This window comes from Petromyzon marinus, chromosome 56 (genome assembly GCF_048934315.1).
Source record: "Petromyzon marinus isolate PM22_M1 ecotype Great Lakes invasive population chromosome 56, UKy_Petmar_22M1.pri1.0, whole genome shotgun sequence".
NCBI lineage: Eukaryota > Metazoa > Chordata > Hyperoartia > Petromyzontiformes > Petromyzontidae > Petromyzon > Petromyzon marinus.
In genome coordinates, this window is record NC_133722.1 from 3366487 (window position 1) to 3381912 (window position 15426).

The 15426-nt window shown below is 54.4% G+C and overlaps 1 protein-coding gene across 2 annotated transcripts in view; it reads left to right on the forward strand.

Moving 5' to 3' along the window:
* Positions 1-14697, forward strand: part of LOC116954691 (zinc finger protein 385D-like) — a 180799-nt gene extending 166102 nt beyond the window's left edge. For both annotated transcript variants that reach the window (XM_032975389.2, XM_076052464.1), the window contains 3 exons: positions 8088-8296; positions 8955-9065; positions 14300-14697. In XM_032975389.2, coding sequence (XP_032831280.2) covers positions 8088-8296; positions 8955-9065; positions 14300-14665 — 686 coding nt within the window. In that variant the 3' untranslated portion in view covers positions 14666-14697. The remainder of the gene's footprint in view (positions 1-8087; positions 8297-8954; positions 9066-14299) is intronic.
* The last annotated feature ends 729 nt before the right edge of the window (positions 14698-15426 follow it).

The window sequence follows — 15426 nt, forward strand, 5'->3', positions numbered from 1 at the left end:
CCTCACAGCCCTCACCTCCATCCGCCTCATTCACGATCTTTCTCTTCCCTCTCCGCATCCCCACCTCTCTCTGCCGGCCTCTCCTCTCCTCTCTCTCTCCCACCTCCCTTCCTCTACTCTCCCCTGGCCTCTCTCCTTGCCTCTCTCTCTACTCACCATCTCTCTCCACTCACCATCTCTCTACTCACCATCTCTCTCCACTAACCATCTCTCTCCACTCACCATCTCTCTACTCACCATCCCTCTACTCACCATCTCTCTCCACTCACCATCTCTCTACTCACCATCTCTCTCCACTCACCATCTCTCTCCACTCACCATCTCTCTCCACTCACCATCTCTCTCCACTCACCATCTCTCCACTCACCATCTCTCTCCACTGACCATCTCTCTCCACTAACCATCTCTCTCCACTCACCATCTCTCTACTCACCATCCCTCTACTCACCATCTCTCTCCACTCACCATCTCTCTACTCACCATCTCTCTCCACTCACCATCTCTCTCCACTCACCATCTCTCTCCACTCACCATCTCTCTCCACTCACCATCTCTCTACTCACCATCCCTCTACTCACCATCTCTCTCCACTCACCATCTCTCTCCACTCACCATCTCTCTCCACTCACCATCTCTCTCCACTCACCATCTCTCTCCACTCACCATCTCTCTACTCACCATCTCTCCACTCACCATCTCTCGCCACTCACCATCTCTCTCCACTCACCATCTCTCTCTCCACTCACCATCTCTCTCCACTCACCATCTCTCCACTCACCATCTCTCCACTCACCATCTCTCTCCGCTCACCATCTCTCTCCGCTCACCATCTCTCCCCGCTCATCATCTCTCCCCGCTCACCATCTCTCCCCGCTCACCATCTCTCCCCGCTCACCATCTCTCCCCGCTCACCATCTCTCCCCGCTCACGATCTCTCCACTCGCCATCTCTCTCCGCTCACCATCTCTCTCCGCTCACCATCTCTCTCCGCTCACCATCTCTCTCCGCTCACCATCTCTCTCCGCTCACCATCTCTCTACTCACCATCTCTCTCCGCTCACGATCTCTCCACTCACCATCTCTCTCCACTCACCATCTCTCTCCACTCACCATCTCTCTCCACTCACCATCTCTCTCCACTCACTATCTCTCTCCGCTCACCATCTCTCTACTCACCGTCTCTCTACTCACCATCTCTCTCCGCTCACCATCTCTCTCCACTCACCATCTCTCTCCACTCACCATCTCTCTCCACTCACTATCTCTCTCCGCTCACCATCTCTCTACTCACCGTCTCTCTACTCACCATCTCTCTCCGCTCACCATCTCTCTCCACTCACCATCTCTCCGCTCACCATCTCTCCACTCACCATCTCTCCACTCACTATCTCTCCACTCACCATCTCGCCTACCCCCATCAGTGAACTTCTGTTAGAAGGATTTCCACTCTACTTATGCATAGCATAAAATACAAACTCAACTCAACACTCTGTGTGTGGCCTCAACATAAAACGTATACAGTGAGGGAAAAAAATATGTGATCCCCTGCTGATTTTGTACGTTTGCCCACTGACAAAGAAATGATCGTTCTATAATTTTAATGGTAGGTTTATTTGAACAGTGAGAGACAGAATAACAAAAAAATCCAGAAAAACGCATGTAATTTTTTTTTATAAATTGATTTGCATTTTAATGAGGGAAATAAGTATTTGACCCCCTCTCAATCAGAACGATTTCTGGCTCCCAGGTGTCTTTTATACAGGTAACGAGCTGAGATTAGGAGCACACTCTTAAAGGGAGTGCTACTAATATCAGCTTGTTACTTGTATAAAAGACACCTGTCCACAGAAGCAATCAATCAATCAGATTTCAAACTCTCCACCATGGCCAAGACCAAAGAGCTCTCCAAGGATGTCAGGGACAAGATTATATACCTACACAAGGCAGGAATGGGCTACAAGACCATTGCCAAGCAGCTTGGCGAGAAGGTGACAACAGTTGGTGCGATTATTCGCAAATGGAAGAAACACAAAAGAACTGCCAATCTCCCTCGGCCTGGGGCTCCATGCAAGATCTCACCTCGTGGAGTTGCAATGATCATGAGAACGGTGAGGAATCAGCCCAGAACTACACGGGAGGATCTTGTCAATGATCTCAAGGCAGCTTGGACCATAGTCACCAAGAAAACAATTGGTAACACACTATGCCGTGAAGGACTGAAATCCTGCAGCGCCCGCAAGGTCCCCCTGCTCAAGAAAGCACATATACATGCCCGTCTGAAGTTTGCCAATGAACATCTGAATGATTCAGAGGACAACTGGGTGAATGTGTTGTGGTCAGATGAGACCAAAATGGAGCTCTTTGGCATCAACTCAACTCGCCGTGTTTGGAGGAGGAGGAATGCTGCCTATGACCCCAAGAACACCATCCCCACCGTCAAGCATGGAGGTGGAAACATTATGCTTTGGGGGTGTTTTTTCTGCTAAGGGGACAGGACAACTTCACCGCATCAAAGGGACGATGGACGGGGCCATGTACCGTCAAATCTTGGGTGAGAACCTCTTTCCCTCAGCCAGGGCATTGAAAATGGGTCGTGGATGGGTATTCCAGCATGACAATGACCAAAAACACACGGCCAAGTCAACAAAAGGAGTGGCTCAAGAAGAAGCACATTAAGGTCCTGGAGTGGCCTAGCCAGTCTCCAGACCTTAATCCCAAAGAAAATCTGTGGAGGGAGCTGAAGGTTCGAGTTGTCAAACGTCAGCCTCGAAACCTTAATGACTTGGAGAAGATCTGCAGAGAGGAGTGGGACAAAATCCCTCCTGAGATGTGTGCAAACCTGGTGGTCAACTACAAGAAACGTCTGACTTCTGTGATTGCCAACAAGGGTTTTGCCACCAAGTACCAAGTCATGTTTTTCAGAGGGGTCAAATAATTATTTCCCTCATTAAAATGCAAATCAATTTATAACATTTTTTACATGCATTTTTCTGGATTTTGTTGTTGTTATTCCGTCTCTCACTGTTCAAATAAACCTACCATTAAAATTATAGACTGATCATTTCTTTGTCAGTGGGCAAACGTACAAAATCAGCAGGGGATCAAATACTTTTTTTCCCTCACTGTATAATAGGCCGACGTTCCGTGCAATGGCCCTTCTTCATAGCACGTACATTCCGCTACGATACAGGTGTTTACTTCACGGGCCACACACACACACACACGTGGTGAGTGTTGTTGTTGACACGGAACGTGTTGACTTTATTGTTAACAATGTTTGCAAACCACTGCTCAGCACCGCCAGGCGATTGGTTAAATTGGGGCGAATGTAAAATAAGTAAATAAATGCGCGCGTGCAACTCTCGTTCGCGACAAACTAAACTATTAAACTATATATTCTTTTTTTAAGTAAATTTAATCAAATTTTACCAGACCCCACTGAGCTGCTACGCAGCTCTTTTTCAGAAGCGACCTGTCAATCACAAATCATCGCTCAACGAAGTGAGATCATCATCATCGTCATCATCAACATCGTCATCAACATCGTCATCAACATCGTCATCATCAACATCATCGTCATCATCAACATCGTCATCAACATCGTCATCAATATCGTCATCAATATCGTCATCAACATCATCATCATCGTCAACATCATCGTCATCAACATCGTCATCGTCATCATCGTCATCAACATCATCATCAACATCGTCATCAACATCATCATCAACATCGTCATCAACATCGTCAACATCGTCATCAACATCATTATCATCAACATCGTCATCAGGTGGCAATTTATAAGCCGCAGCCAACTGTTATGAACTCGTGACGTTGATTATGAATGTGGAGGGGAAAAACGGAGGACTCGGAGAAGAATCCCAACAGGGGGGTTAAGCGGAGAGAGTAAATGAAGGCAGATGAAACGTGGGGGGAGAGTGGAGGGAGAGTAGGAGGGGAGTAGAGAGAGACGTTGATTCCACATGTGGAGGGGAAAACCGGGGAGATTGAGAGACACGCAAACTCCAAATATACAGCAGCAGCAGGCGTCAGGGTCGGGATCGAACCCACGCCCTCCTGTAGACCAGGCGAGGTAGTTAACATCTCCTGTGCACCGTGATGATGATGAGAGAGAGAGAGACGCAAACTCCAAATATACAGCAGCAGGCGTCAGGGTCGGGATCGAACCCACGCCCTCCTGTATACCAGGTGAGGTAGTTAACATCTCCTAGCCACCGTGATGATGAGAGAGAGATACACAGACCTCCTGTAGACCAGGCGAGGTAGTTAACATTTCCTGGGCACCGTGATGATGGGAGAGAGATGCACAGACCTCCTGTATACCATGCGAGGTAGTTAACATCTCCTGGGCATCGTGATGATGAGAGAGAGATACACAGACCTCCTGTAGACCAGTCGAGGTAGTTAACATCTCCTGGGCACCGTGATGATGGGAGAGAGATACACAGACCTCCTGTAGACCATGCGAGGTAGTTAACATCTCCTGGGCACCGTGATGATGGGAGAGAGATACACAGACCTCCTGTATACCAGGCGAGGTAGTTAACATCTCCTGGGCATCGTGATGATGAGAGAGAGATACACAGACCTCCTGTAGACCATGCGAGGTAGTTAACATCTCCTAGGCACCGTGATGATGGGAGAGAGATACACAGACCTCCTGCATACCAGGCGAGGTAGTTAACATCTCCTAGGCACCGTGATGATGAGAGAGAGATACACAGACCTCCTGTAAACCATTCGAGGTAGTTAACATCTCCTGGGCACCGTGATGATGGGAGAGAGATACACAGACCTCCTGTAGACCATGCGAGGTAGTTAACATCTCCTGGGCACCGTGATGATGGGAGAGAGATACACAGACCTCCTGTATACCAGGCGAGGTAGTTAACATCTCCTGGGCATCGTGATGATGAGAGAGAGATACACAGACCTCCTGTAGACCATGCGAGGTAGTTAACATCTCCTGGGCATCGTGATGATGGGAGAGAGATACACAGACCTCCTGTAGACCATTCGAGGTAGTTAACATCTCCTGGGCACCGTGATGATGGGAGAGAGATACACAGACCTCCTGTAGACCATGCGAGGTAGTTAACATCTCCCGGGCACCGTGATGATGGGAGAGAGATACACAGACCTCCTGTATACCAGGCGAGGTAGTTAACATCTCCTGGGCATCGTGATGATGAGAGAGAGATACACAGACCTCCTGTAGACCATGCGAGGTAGTTAACATCTCCTAGGCACCGTGATGATGGGAGAGAGATACACAGACCTCCTGCATACCAGGTGAGGTAGTTAACATCTCCTAGGCACCGTGATGATGAGAGAGAGATACACAGACCTCCTGTAGACCATTCGAGGTAGTTAACATCTCCTGGGCACCGTGATGATGGGAGAGAGATACACAGACCTCCTGTAGACCATGCGAGGTAGTTAACATCTCCTGGGCACCGTGATGATGGGAGAGATATACACAGACCTCCTGTAGACCAGGCGAGGTAGTTAACATCTCCTGGGCATCGTGATGATGAGAGAGAGATACACAGACCTCCTGTATACCAGGCGAGGTAGTTAACATCTCCTGGGCATCGTGATGATGAGAGAGAGAGATACAGAGACCTCCTGTAGACCATGCGAGGTAGTTAACATCTCCTAGGCACCGTGATGATGGGAGAGAGATACACAGACCTCCTGCATACCAGGCGAGGTAGTTAACATCTCCTGGGCACCGTGATGATGGGAGAGAGATACACAGACCTCCTGCATACCAGGCGAGGTAGTTAACATCTCCTGGGCACCGTGATGATGAGAGAGAGATACACAGACCTCCTGTAGACCAGGCGAGGTAGTTAACATAACCTGGGCACCGTGATGATGGGAGAGAGATACACAGACCTCCTGCATACCAGGTGAGGTAGTTAACATCTCCTGGGCACCGTGATGATGGGAGAGAGATACACAGACCTCCTGTAGACCATGCGAGGTAGTTAACATCTCCTAGCCACCGTGATGATGAGAGAGAGATACACAGACCTCCTGTATACCAGGCGAGGTAGTTAACATCTCCAGGGCACCGTGATGATGGGAGAGAGATACACAGACCTCCTGTAGACCAGGCGAGATAGTTAACATCTCCTGGGCATCGTGATGATGAGAGAGAGATACACAGACCTCCTGTAGACCAGGCGAGGTAGTTAACATCTCCAGGGCACCGTGATGATGGGAGAGAGATACACAGACCTCCTGTAGACCATGCGAGGTAGTTAACATCTCCTAGGCACCGTGATGATGGGAGAGAGATACACAGACCTCCTGCATACCAGGTGAGGTAGTTAACGTCTCCTAGGCACCGTGATGATGAGAGAGAGATACACAGACCCCTGTAGACCATTCGAGGTAGTTAACATCTCCTGGGCACCGTGATGATGGGAGAGAGATACACAGACCTCTTGTAGACCATGCGAGGTAGTTAACATCTCCTGGGCACCGTGATGATGAGAGAGAGATACACAGACCTCCTGCATACCAGGCGAGGTAGTTAACATCTCCTGGGCACCGTGATGATGAGAGAGAGATACACAGACCTCCTGCATACCAGGTGAGGTAGTTAACATCTCCTGGGCACCGTGATGATGAGAGAGAGATACACAGACCTCCTGCATACCAGGTGAGGTAGTTAACATCTCCTGGGCACCGTGATGATGAGAGAGAGATACACAGACCTCCTGCATACCAGGTGAGGTAGTTAACATCTCCTGGGCACCGTGATGATGAGAGAGAGATACACAGACCTCCTGCATACCAGGTGAGGTAGTTAACATCTCCTGGGCACCGTGATGATGACAGAGAGATACACAGACCTCCTGCATACCAGGTGAGGTAGTTAACATCTCCTAGCCACCGTGATGATGAGAGAGAGATACACAGACCTCCTGCATACCAGGTGAGGTAGTTAACATCTCCTAGCCACCGTGATGATGAGAGAGAGATACACAGACCTCCTGCATACCAGGTGAGGTAGTTAACATCTCCTAGCCACCGTGATGATGGGAGAGAGATACACAGACCTCCTGCATACCAGGTGAGGTAGTTAACATCTCCTGGGCACCGTGTACAAGGGAGAAAGCGGAGGAAGAGGCCGGAGAAGTTCAACTCGGCGGCTTCCAGCCCGCGTGCTCTGCGAGGGATAATTAATCACACTAATTGCCAAGGGGGGTGTGGGGGGTGAGGAGAGTCGGGGGGGGAGAGCGGGGAGTGAGGGGGAGAGCGGGGGGGGGATTTGGGGGATGGATGGGGAGGAGGAAGTATGGGGATTTGAGGGGAGGGGCTATGGGGGAGGGGGGGTTGGTTCCACGCAGTGAGGGAGGCGAGGCTGGTTGGTGGTGGTGGGTGGCGGTTGGTTGTTGTTGGTGGTGGTGGTTGGCCTGGGCCCTGCGGAATGAATAGCTCCACGTGCACGCGCCGCGTGAGCGAAATGGAATATCGATTAGCGCTGCTCGGAGGGGGAGGGGGGTGGAGCTGTGGGGTGTAATTGGGGATCGGTGGAGGTGGCTTTGATTGTTGCTGAATCAATGATGATTAATCAGTATTTTTATGATGATAATGCTGACGGTGATAATACTGCTGATTGATGATGATGGCGATTATCGATTAATCATTCTTTTTTATGATACCGCTGATTGATGATGATGATAATGATGGCGATTATCGATGATGATTAATAATTATTTTTGATGATGATACCGCTGATTGATAATGATAATGATGGCGATTACTGATGATGAATAATACTTATTTATGATGATGCTGCTGATACTGCTGATTGATGGCGAGTATCCAGGTTGAACTCAAAATCAACGCGCTCATCAATGTCATAAATGAAGATCGTATTTATATTACTAGCCACGAATCTGTGTGTGTCCCGCGCGTGACGTCACTCCACATGAGCCCCGCCCCCGCGTGACGTCACTCCACATGAGGCCCACCCCCCTAATTAATATTCCCCCCCCCTTATCCACCCACCCCCGCCCTGATCCCCTCCCCCCCCCCCGCCTCCAAAGGTGCCAAGCACAAGGTGATGATGGAGGTGCAGAGTGGGGGGGGCACGATCCGCGCGTGCATGCGGCCCGCGGGGGGGCGGGGCGGCGTGGGGCGTGGCGCGGGGGCGGAGCCGGGGGCGGAGCCGGGGGGGGGCGTGGTCCAGCTGACCCGCGCCTTCCGCTGCGAGCTCTGCGACGTCGTCGTCAACTCCGAGTCCCAGCTCAAGCAGGTGGGGGGGGGGTCAGAGGGCAGCCCCGGGGGGAGGGGTTCATTGGGTCACGCAGGAGAAGCGGGAGGGGTTTGGCTGGGTCAGAGGGTAGCCCTGGGGAGTCATTGGGTCACACAGGAGGGGGAGCACTGGATCAAAGTGCAGCCACGGGGGGTCATTGGGTCACGCAGGAGACGCGGAGGGGGGGGGTAGGGGGAGTGGAGGGGAGGGGGGGTTGGGTCAGAAGGCAGCCCCGGGGTGGGGTCATTGGGTCACGCAGGTGACACAGGGGTCGTAGGTGGCTCAGGGTGCGAGTGAGTGAGGGGGTCTGCGTGGACGGGAGGGTGGGGGGGGGGGATGGTGTAGCGGTCAGCGCGACGCCGCGCTACGAACCCGGCGACCCGAGTTCGATTCCCGCTCACGACGATTATCTGAACCGGTCCTGGGCCTCCCCTGCGTCGACTCAACCTTAAAATGAGTACTTGGTGCGATGTGCAAACATCGCCACTGGGGAGACAAAGGCGGCCGGGCGTGGTGTTGGCCACCCACCCTCTCGCGTGCCTTGCCGGCCTTCGTAGGTGCTCGCTAACAGCACTTGCCCCAACAGTCTGTTGAGGCTACACGGGGGGGGGGGGGTCCTTTGCCTGTGTTTTGTGACTGTGACGATCGGTATGCGCAGCACGTGACGAGTCGCAGGCACAAGGACAAACTGGCGGGGAAACCGCCCAAGCAGAAGCTGGGCCCCTACAGCCGGGCAGCTCGCAAACCCACACACAGCCAGCACCCTAGGGTGAGTGCAACACGCACAGTCTCACACACACACACAGACTCACACACACACAGACTCACACACACACACAGACTCACACACACAATCTCACACACACACAGACTCACACACACACACAGACTCACACACAATCTCACACACACACACACAATCTCACACACACACAGACTCACACACACACAGACTCACACACACACAGACTCACACACACACACAGACTCACACACACACAGACTCACACACACACAGACTCACACACACACAGACTCACACACAGACTCACACACACAATCTCACACACACACAATCTTACACACACACAGACTCACACACACAGACTCACACACACACAGACTCACACACATACAGTCTCACACACACACAGACTCACACACACACACAGACTCACACACACACAGACTCACACACACACAGTCTCACACACACACAGACTCACACACACACACAGACTCACACACACACACACACACAGACTCACACACACACAGACTCACACACACACACACAGACTCACACACACACAGACTCACACACACACAGACTCACACACGCACAGACTCACACACACACAGACTCACACACAGACTCACACACAGACTCACACACACACAAGCTCACACACACAATCTTACACACACACAGACTCACACACACAGACTCACACACACACAGACTCACACACACACACACAGACTCACACACACACACAGACTCACACACACACAGTCTCACACACACACAGACTCACACACACACAGACTCACACACACACAGTCTCACACACACACAGACTCACACACACACACAATCTCACACACAGACTCACACACACACAGACTCACACAAACAAACTCACACACACACAGACTCACACACACACACAATCTCACACACACACAGACTCACACACACAGACACACACACACACACAGACTCACACACACACACAGACTCACACACGCACAGACTCACACACACACAGACTCACACACACACAGACTCACACACAGACTCACACACACACAGACTCACACACACACAATCTCACACACACACAGACTCACACACACACAATCACGCACACACAATCTCACACACACACAGACTCACACACAACAACAACAACCGCCACTCACCACTAAGTGGCGGTGACGTCACCACGACGCTTGTGCCAGGCCATGTGCACCTTGAGGCCACGGGAAGTGTCGAACGCCCGCTGGCAAGAGGTCACGGGGCAGACCCAGGTGCCACGGGTCGACTGACTGAGATGACTGGCTGATGCACCACCTGTGCCCCCTACTGTGTCAACCTGCTGTGCTTTAGCCACCCGGCGCTCCGCTCGTTGTTGTGAGCGTCGTTCCTCCGCCCTCCGTTGTTGTTAGAGGGCGACTACCTCCAACTGCCCAGTAGCGTCCTTCACGGGCCTCCTCCACAGAGGCCGATCTTGACACCGCTGGTACCAGTCATCGGCAAGTCCACTCAGCTCCACGTCCTCCTGTACCACATCACTCCATCTCTTCTCTAGCCCGTGCCGTGCCCGTTTAGCCCCCTCAATCCGGCCGAACAAAAGCTGTTTCGGCATGCGGTGGCTGGGCATGCGGGCTACATGACCCAGCCATCGCAGCCTTGCCCGCCGGAGGAGCTCACCGATGGGACCTTGCCCAGATCTTTCAAGGATTTGTGAGCTCCTCACACAATCCAGTCTGGTTAAACCCAGGAGGGATCGTAGGCAGGCCAGCCTAAATGTTTCTAACCGGCGAAGATGTTCCATTAGGGGGGTCCACGTTTCGCAAGCGTAGAGAAGGGAGGGAATGACCGTGGCCGAGAAGACCTGAAGCTTAGTGCGGAGCGACAGACCAGGTAGCTTCCACACAGCGTTACGCAACCGATGAAAAGATATTGCCGCTCGACTGATTCGGAGTGAGACCTCTGCTGTTAAACTGGAGCCAGTCATAAGCACACTGCCCAGGTATGGGAAACTCTCCACTCTCTCCACAACTGCCCTATCACCGATTGGGAGTTGTGGGGGTGGAGTGTCCGATGGTACAAAATACCCAGGCAGGTGCTTAGTTTTGGTGGGGCTGATGGTAAGGCCCCACCTCTTAGTGGCACGCTCCAGTCTCAGCAGCAGCGTCTCCAACTCCTCCTCTGACTGAGCAGCTATTACCAAATCATCAGCATACATAACGTGGTTGAGCAATAGGGAGCCATCCCTTGACCGCACCCGGGCATCGATTAGCCTCCCATTATATCTGTACCATATGGAGATTCCCCCGGTACAGCTATTGAAGGCTTCACGAACTACGTGGTCAAAATAGATGTTAAATAATGTGGGAGCCAGAGGACATCCCTGTCGCACCCCAAGGTGTACAGGGAATGGCTCTGACTCCCGGCCACGTAGTTTTACCCGGGCCCACTCACCATCATGAAGGTCCTTAATGATCGTGAGCAGAGGGTCAGGTACTCCAAAAGCACGAAGAACGACCCAGAGCCCAGGCCTACTGATGGTATCATAGGCCTTGACCAGGTCAATAAAGCAAAGATGTAGGTCTTGTTGGAATTCCCTACACCTCTGCTGTAGCAGACGGACGGAAAATATGGCATCTGTGCAGGACCGCCCTTTCCTGAAACCGCATTGGGTCTCCCCAAGCCTCTCCTCAGCGTGCCTGGCAAGGCGATGCTGAATAATCCTTGCCAGGACCTTTCCCGGCACACTGAGGAGTGAGATGCCCCTGTAGTTGTTACAGTCTGTGCGGTCCCCCTTCTTAAAAAGGGGGACCACCAGGGCATCCTTCCAATCCTGCGGAACCCGTCCAGTGGTCCAGACCGTTGTTATGATGTCATATAGGGCAGTCTGTGCACAAACGCCACCCTCCCTCAGCATTTTGCTTGGGAGATCATCTCTGCCCGCTGCCTTTCCTGGTCTCAGACTCCGGATCGCCTTCAATACTTCCTCAGCAGATGGCACCTCAGCCAGCCACTCACAGGGGGTGACTTCTTCCAATATTTGAGGCACCGCAGCCTCAGCAGGGTCATCCTCACCTTGTGCCACGATGTTTTCCTGGCTGTGGGATTTTCCCTCCCCCAGGACCTCACAGAAATGCTCAGCAAATCTGCGAACCTGTTCCTGGGGGTCGGAGATTGGATCACCGTTTTTTCCCCTAATGATGGTAATAGGTGTGGCGCTGCAGGTTACTTTTTTGATGGAGTTAAATAGAGATTTGTGATCACGGGCCACTGAGGCAGACTCCATCTCCTCAGCAACCCGCGACCACCACCCATCCTTGCAGCGCCTCACGGCTCTCCGAACCTCCGAGCGAAGGCTGCAGTAAGCCTCCTCATTCTCTGACGTGGGATTCTGTAGCCGATGACAGTGGGCCTGTCGCTTTTTCTCAACCATCCTGAACACCTCCTCTGTCAGCCAGGGTCTCTGGGGAGGTCTGGACCGCATACCCAAAGCAGCCATTGCAGCTGCATGAGTCACAGTCCTAAACCTCGCCCATTTACCCTCGACATCAGGAGGAGTCGGGGACGATGCCAATCCCAGCCGCAAGCGATGATGAAATTCTCGCTTGCAACTTTCATCAGATTACTGAGACCAGGCCACTTTATGTTGGAATGGGGTCCTGGGTGTACACCCACCACCGGAGTGGAAGAATGGCAGGCGCATCTTACAGATGACTAGTCGATGGTCAGAGGGCAGATCAGCTCCACGGTAGGTCCTGGTGTCAAGGACATGGGCTCGCATTCGCTGGTCCGTCACTATTTAGTCCAGCAGATGTTCTTACTTGGACCCGGCATGCATCCATGATGTTGTGTGGATGCGCCGATGCCGGAACAGCGTGTTGGTAATTACAAGCCCATGGGCTGCACAAAAATCTAGCAGCCTCCTACCGTTGTTATTGAGCTGATCTGGCCCATGCCCTCCAATCACTCCAGACCAGGTGCCAGTAACATGACCAACTCGGGCATTGAAGTCACCCAACATGATGACTCTATCCCGAGGGGCCACTTTAGCCAGCACCTGTGACAGGAGGTCATAGAAGGCGTCTGACTGATCGGCTTTGCCTGCATCCCTCCACGGATGTTCATCTTCGGTGGGGGCATAAGTAACCACGACCACCATTCCTCACCTCCGGTTGATGGGAAGGCGAGCCCAAAGTAGCCTGGGGCTTACAGCTTCCCACACCTCACCGCCACGCTCCCACGCCCCCTTCATTCTTTTGTTCAAAAGAAGACCCACACCCTGTTGTTTGGCAGTCTGCTGCCCCGAGTAGAGGACTGTCCACCCCTCATGGTGGCAGGAACCAGAGCCGGTCCACCGGACCTCCTGAATGCCGCATAGATCCAGGCGGTACCGGTCCAGCTCCCGACAGAGGAGTGGCAGCCTCTCCTCTGCAGTGAGCGTTCGAACATTCCACGTGGCCACCCGTAGTGGCTTTTTGTTGTTTCTGGAGTAGCCCCGAGGGTAGGTATTCAATCTCCTGGCTCCGCCAATTGGGGTTTGGCCAGGAGACGTCATAGACGCCTGGCCCCCCGGGGCCTCCGGCACAAGCTTATTTGTTACATATTTCAGTTTAACTCGTGGTTTCGTGGTAATTAATTGAAGGTGGAGGGGTTACCAGCCCCTCGCACCCGTCCAGAGCCCCCGTTTAGCCCCTGTGGTGGACACATATGCCATGACGCGAGGAGCCAATCAAAATTGGATCTCCCCCCACAGCACTGTCCACGACAGAGTTGCCCGTCCGGCACCGCGAGGAGGTAGGGGGTTGTTTTGCCGGACCAGACTCACGCACACACACAGACTCACACACACGCAGAGACTCACACGCACAAGAATATCCCGTATAGCCTGTAACAAGCAAGTGCTGTTAGCGAGCAGCACCTATGAAGGCCGGAACGGCACACGAGTGGGGTGGGTGGCCAGCAACCACGCCCGGCCGCCTTTGTCTCCCTAGACACACACAGCAGTGGCGGTGACGTCACCACGGCGCTTGTGCCAGGCGAGGTGCACGTTAAGGCCGCGTGAAGTGCCGAACGCCCGCCGGCAGGAGGTCACGGGACAGACCCAGCAGGTGCCACGTGTCGACCGACTAAGATGACCGACCGACGCACCAACCGTGCCCCCCTGCTATGCCACGCAGACACACAGACAAAGGTCCCCCGTACAGCCCGTGCCCTTTGCCGCCCACCCCCTTCCCGTCTTGCCGCAGCCGTCCAAGCTGAGCTTCCCCAAGGAGCTGGCGACGTCGCTCAACGGAGGCTACCTGCTGGCCCCGCTCCACCCGTCCTCGGCGCTCGCCTCCGGCATGGCCCACGGCAAGATGTCCTTCGCCAAGGAGCCGCTCAAGACGCTCGCCCCGCCGGGCTTCCTGGGGCCTCCGCTGACCGCGGCCGGTGCGGCGGTGGCGGCCGCGGCGGCGGCGGCGGCGGCGGCCTCGCCGCTCCACGCGGCGTTCACGCTGCGGCCCGGCCCCCCGGCCTTCATCCGGGGCCCAGCGTTCCTGCCGGCGCTGCTGAGACCGGCGCCGGGGCCTCTGCGGACCCCGCACGGACACTTCGTGTTCGCGCCCTACTAGCGGCGGCCGGGTTGGCGCTGTTTGGCGGGGGAGGGGTGGGAGGCTGCGGGGGGGGGGGGGGGCTTGGTTTGTCACTGGAGGAACAGGTGCGGTGGGTGCGGTGGGTGCGGTGGGTGCGGTGGGTGCGGTGTGCCGGATCCACGCTGGTTAGGCCGGAGTCGGTTGCACATGGCTAGCGGTAGCCGCGGCAAATAGTGGACGGTGTGCCGGCCGCGGTGTGCCGGCCGCGGTGTGCCGGAAGCGGTGTGCCGGACGCGGTGTGCCGTGGGCGGTGTGCCGGGGGCGGTGTGCCGGAAGCGGTGTGCCAGACGTGGTGTGCCGTGGGCGGTGTGCTGGACGCGGTGTGCCGGGCACGGTGTGCCGGAAGCGGTGTGCCGGAAGCGGTGTGCCGGACGCGGTGTGCCGTGGGCGGTGTGCCGGGCACGGTGTGCCGGAAGCGGTGTGCCGGACGCGGTGTGCCGTGGGCGGTGTGCCGGGGGCGGTGTGCCGGAAGCGGTGTGCCGGACGTGGTGTGCCATGGGCGGTGTGCCGGGGGCGGTGTGCCGGAAGCGGTGTGCCGGACGCGGTGTGCCGTGGGCGGTGTGCCGGGGGCGGTGTGCCGGAAGCGGTGTGCCGGACGCGGTGTGCCGGGCACGGTGTGCCGTTGGCGGTGTGCCAGGCGCGGTGTGCCGGGCGCGGTGTGCCGTGCGCCCCAAACAGCTGTTGATGAAGTCCCGGCGATCGGCGATTTAAGCACAAATCAGAAGTCGGGGCAATGGCTT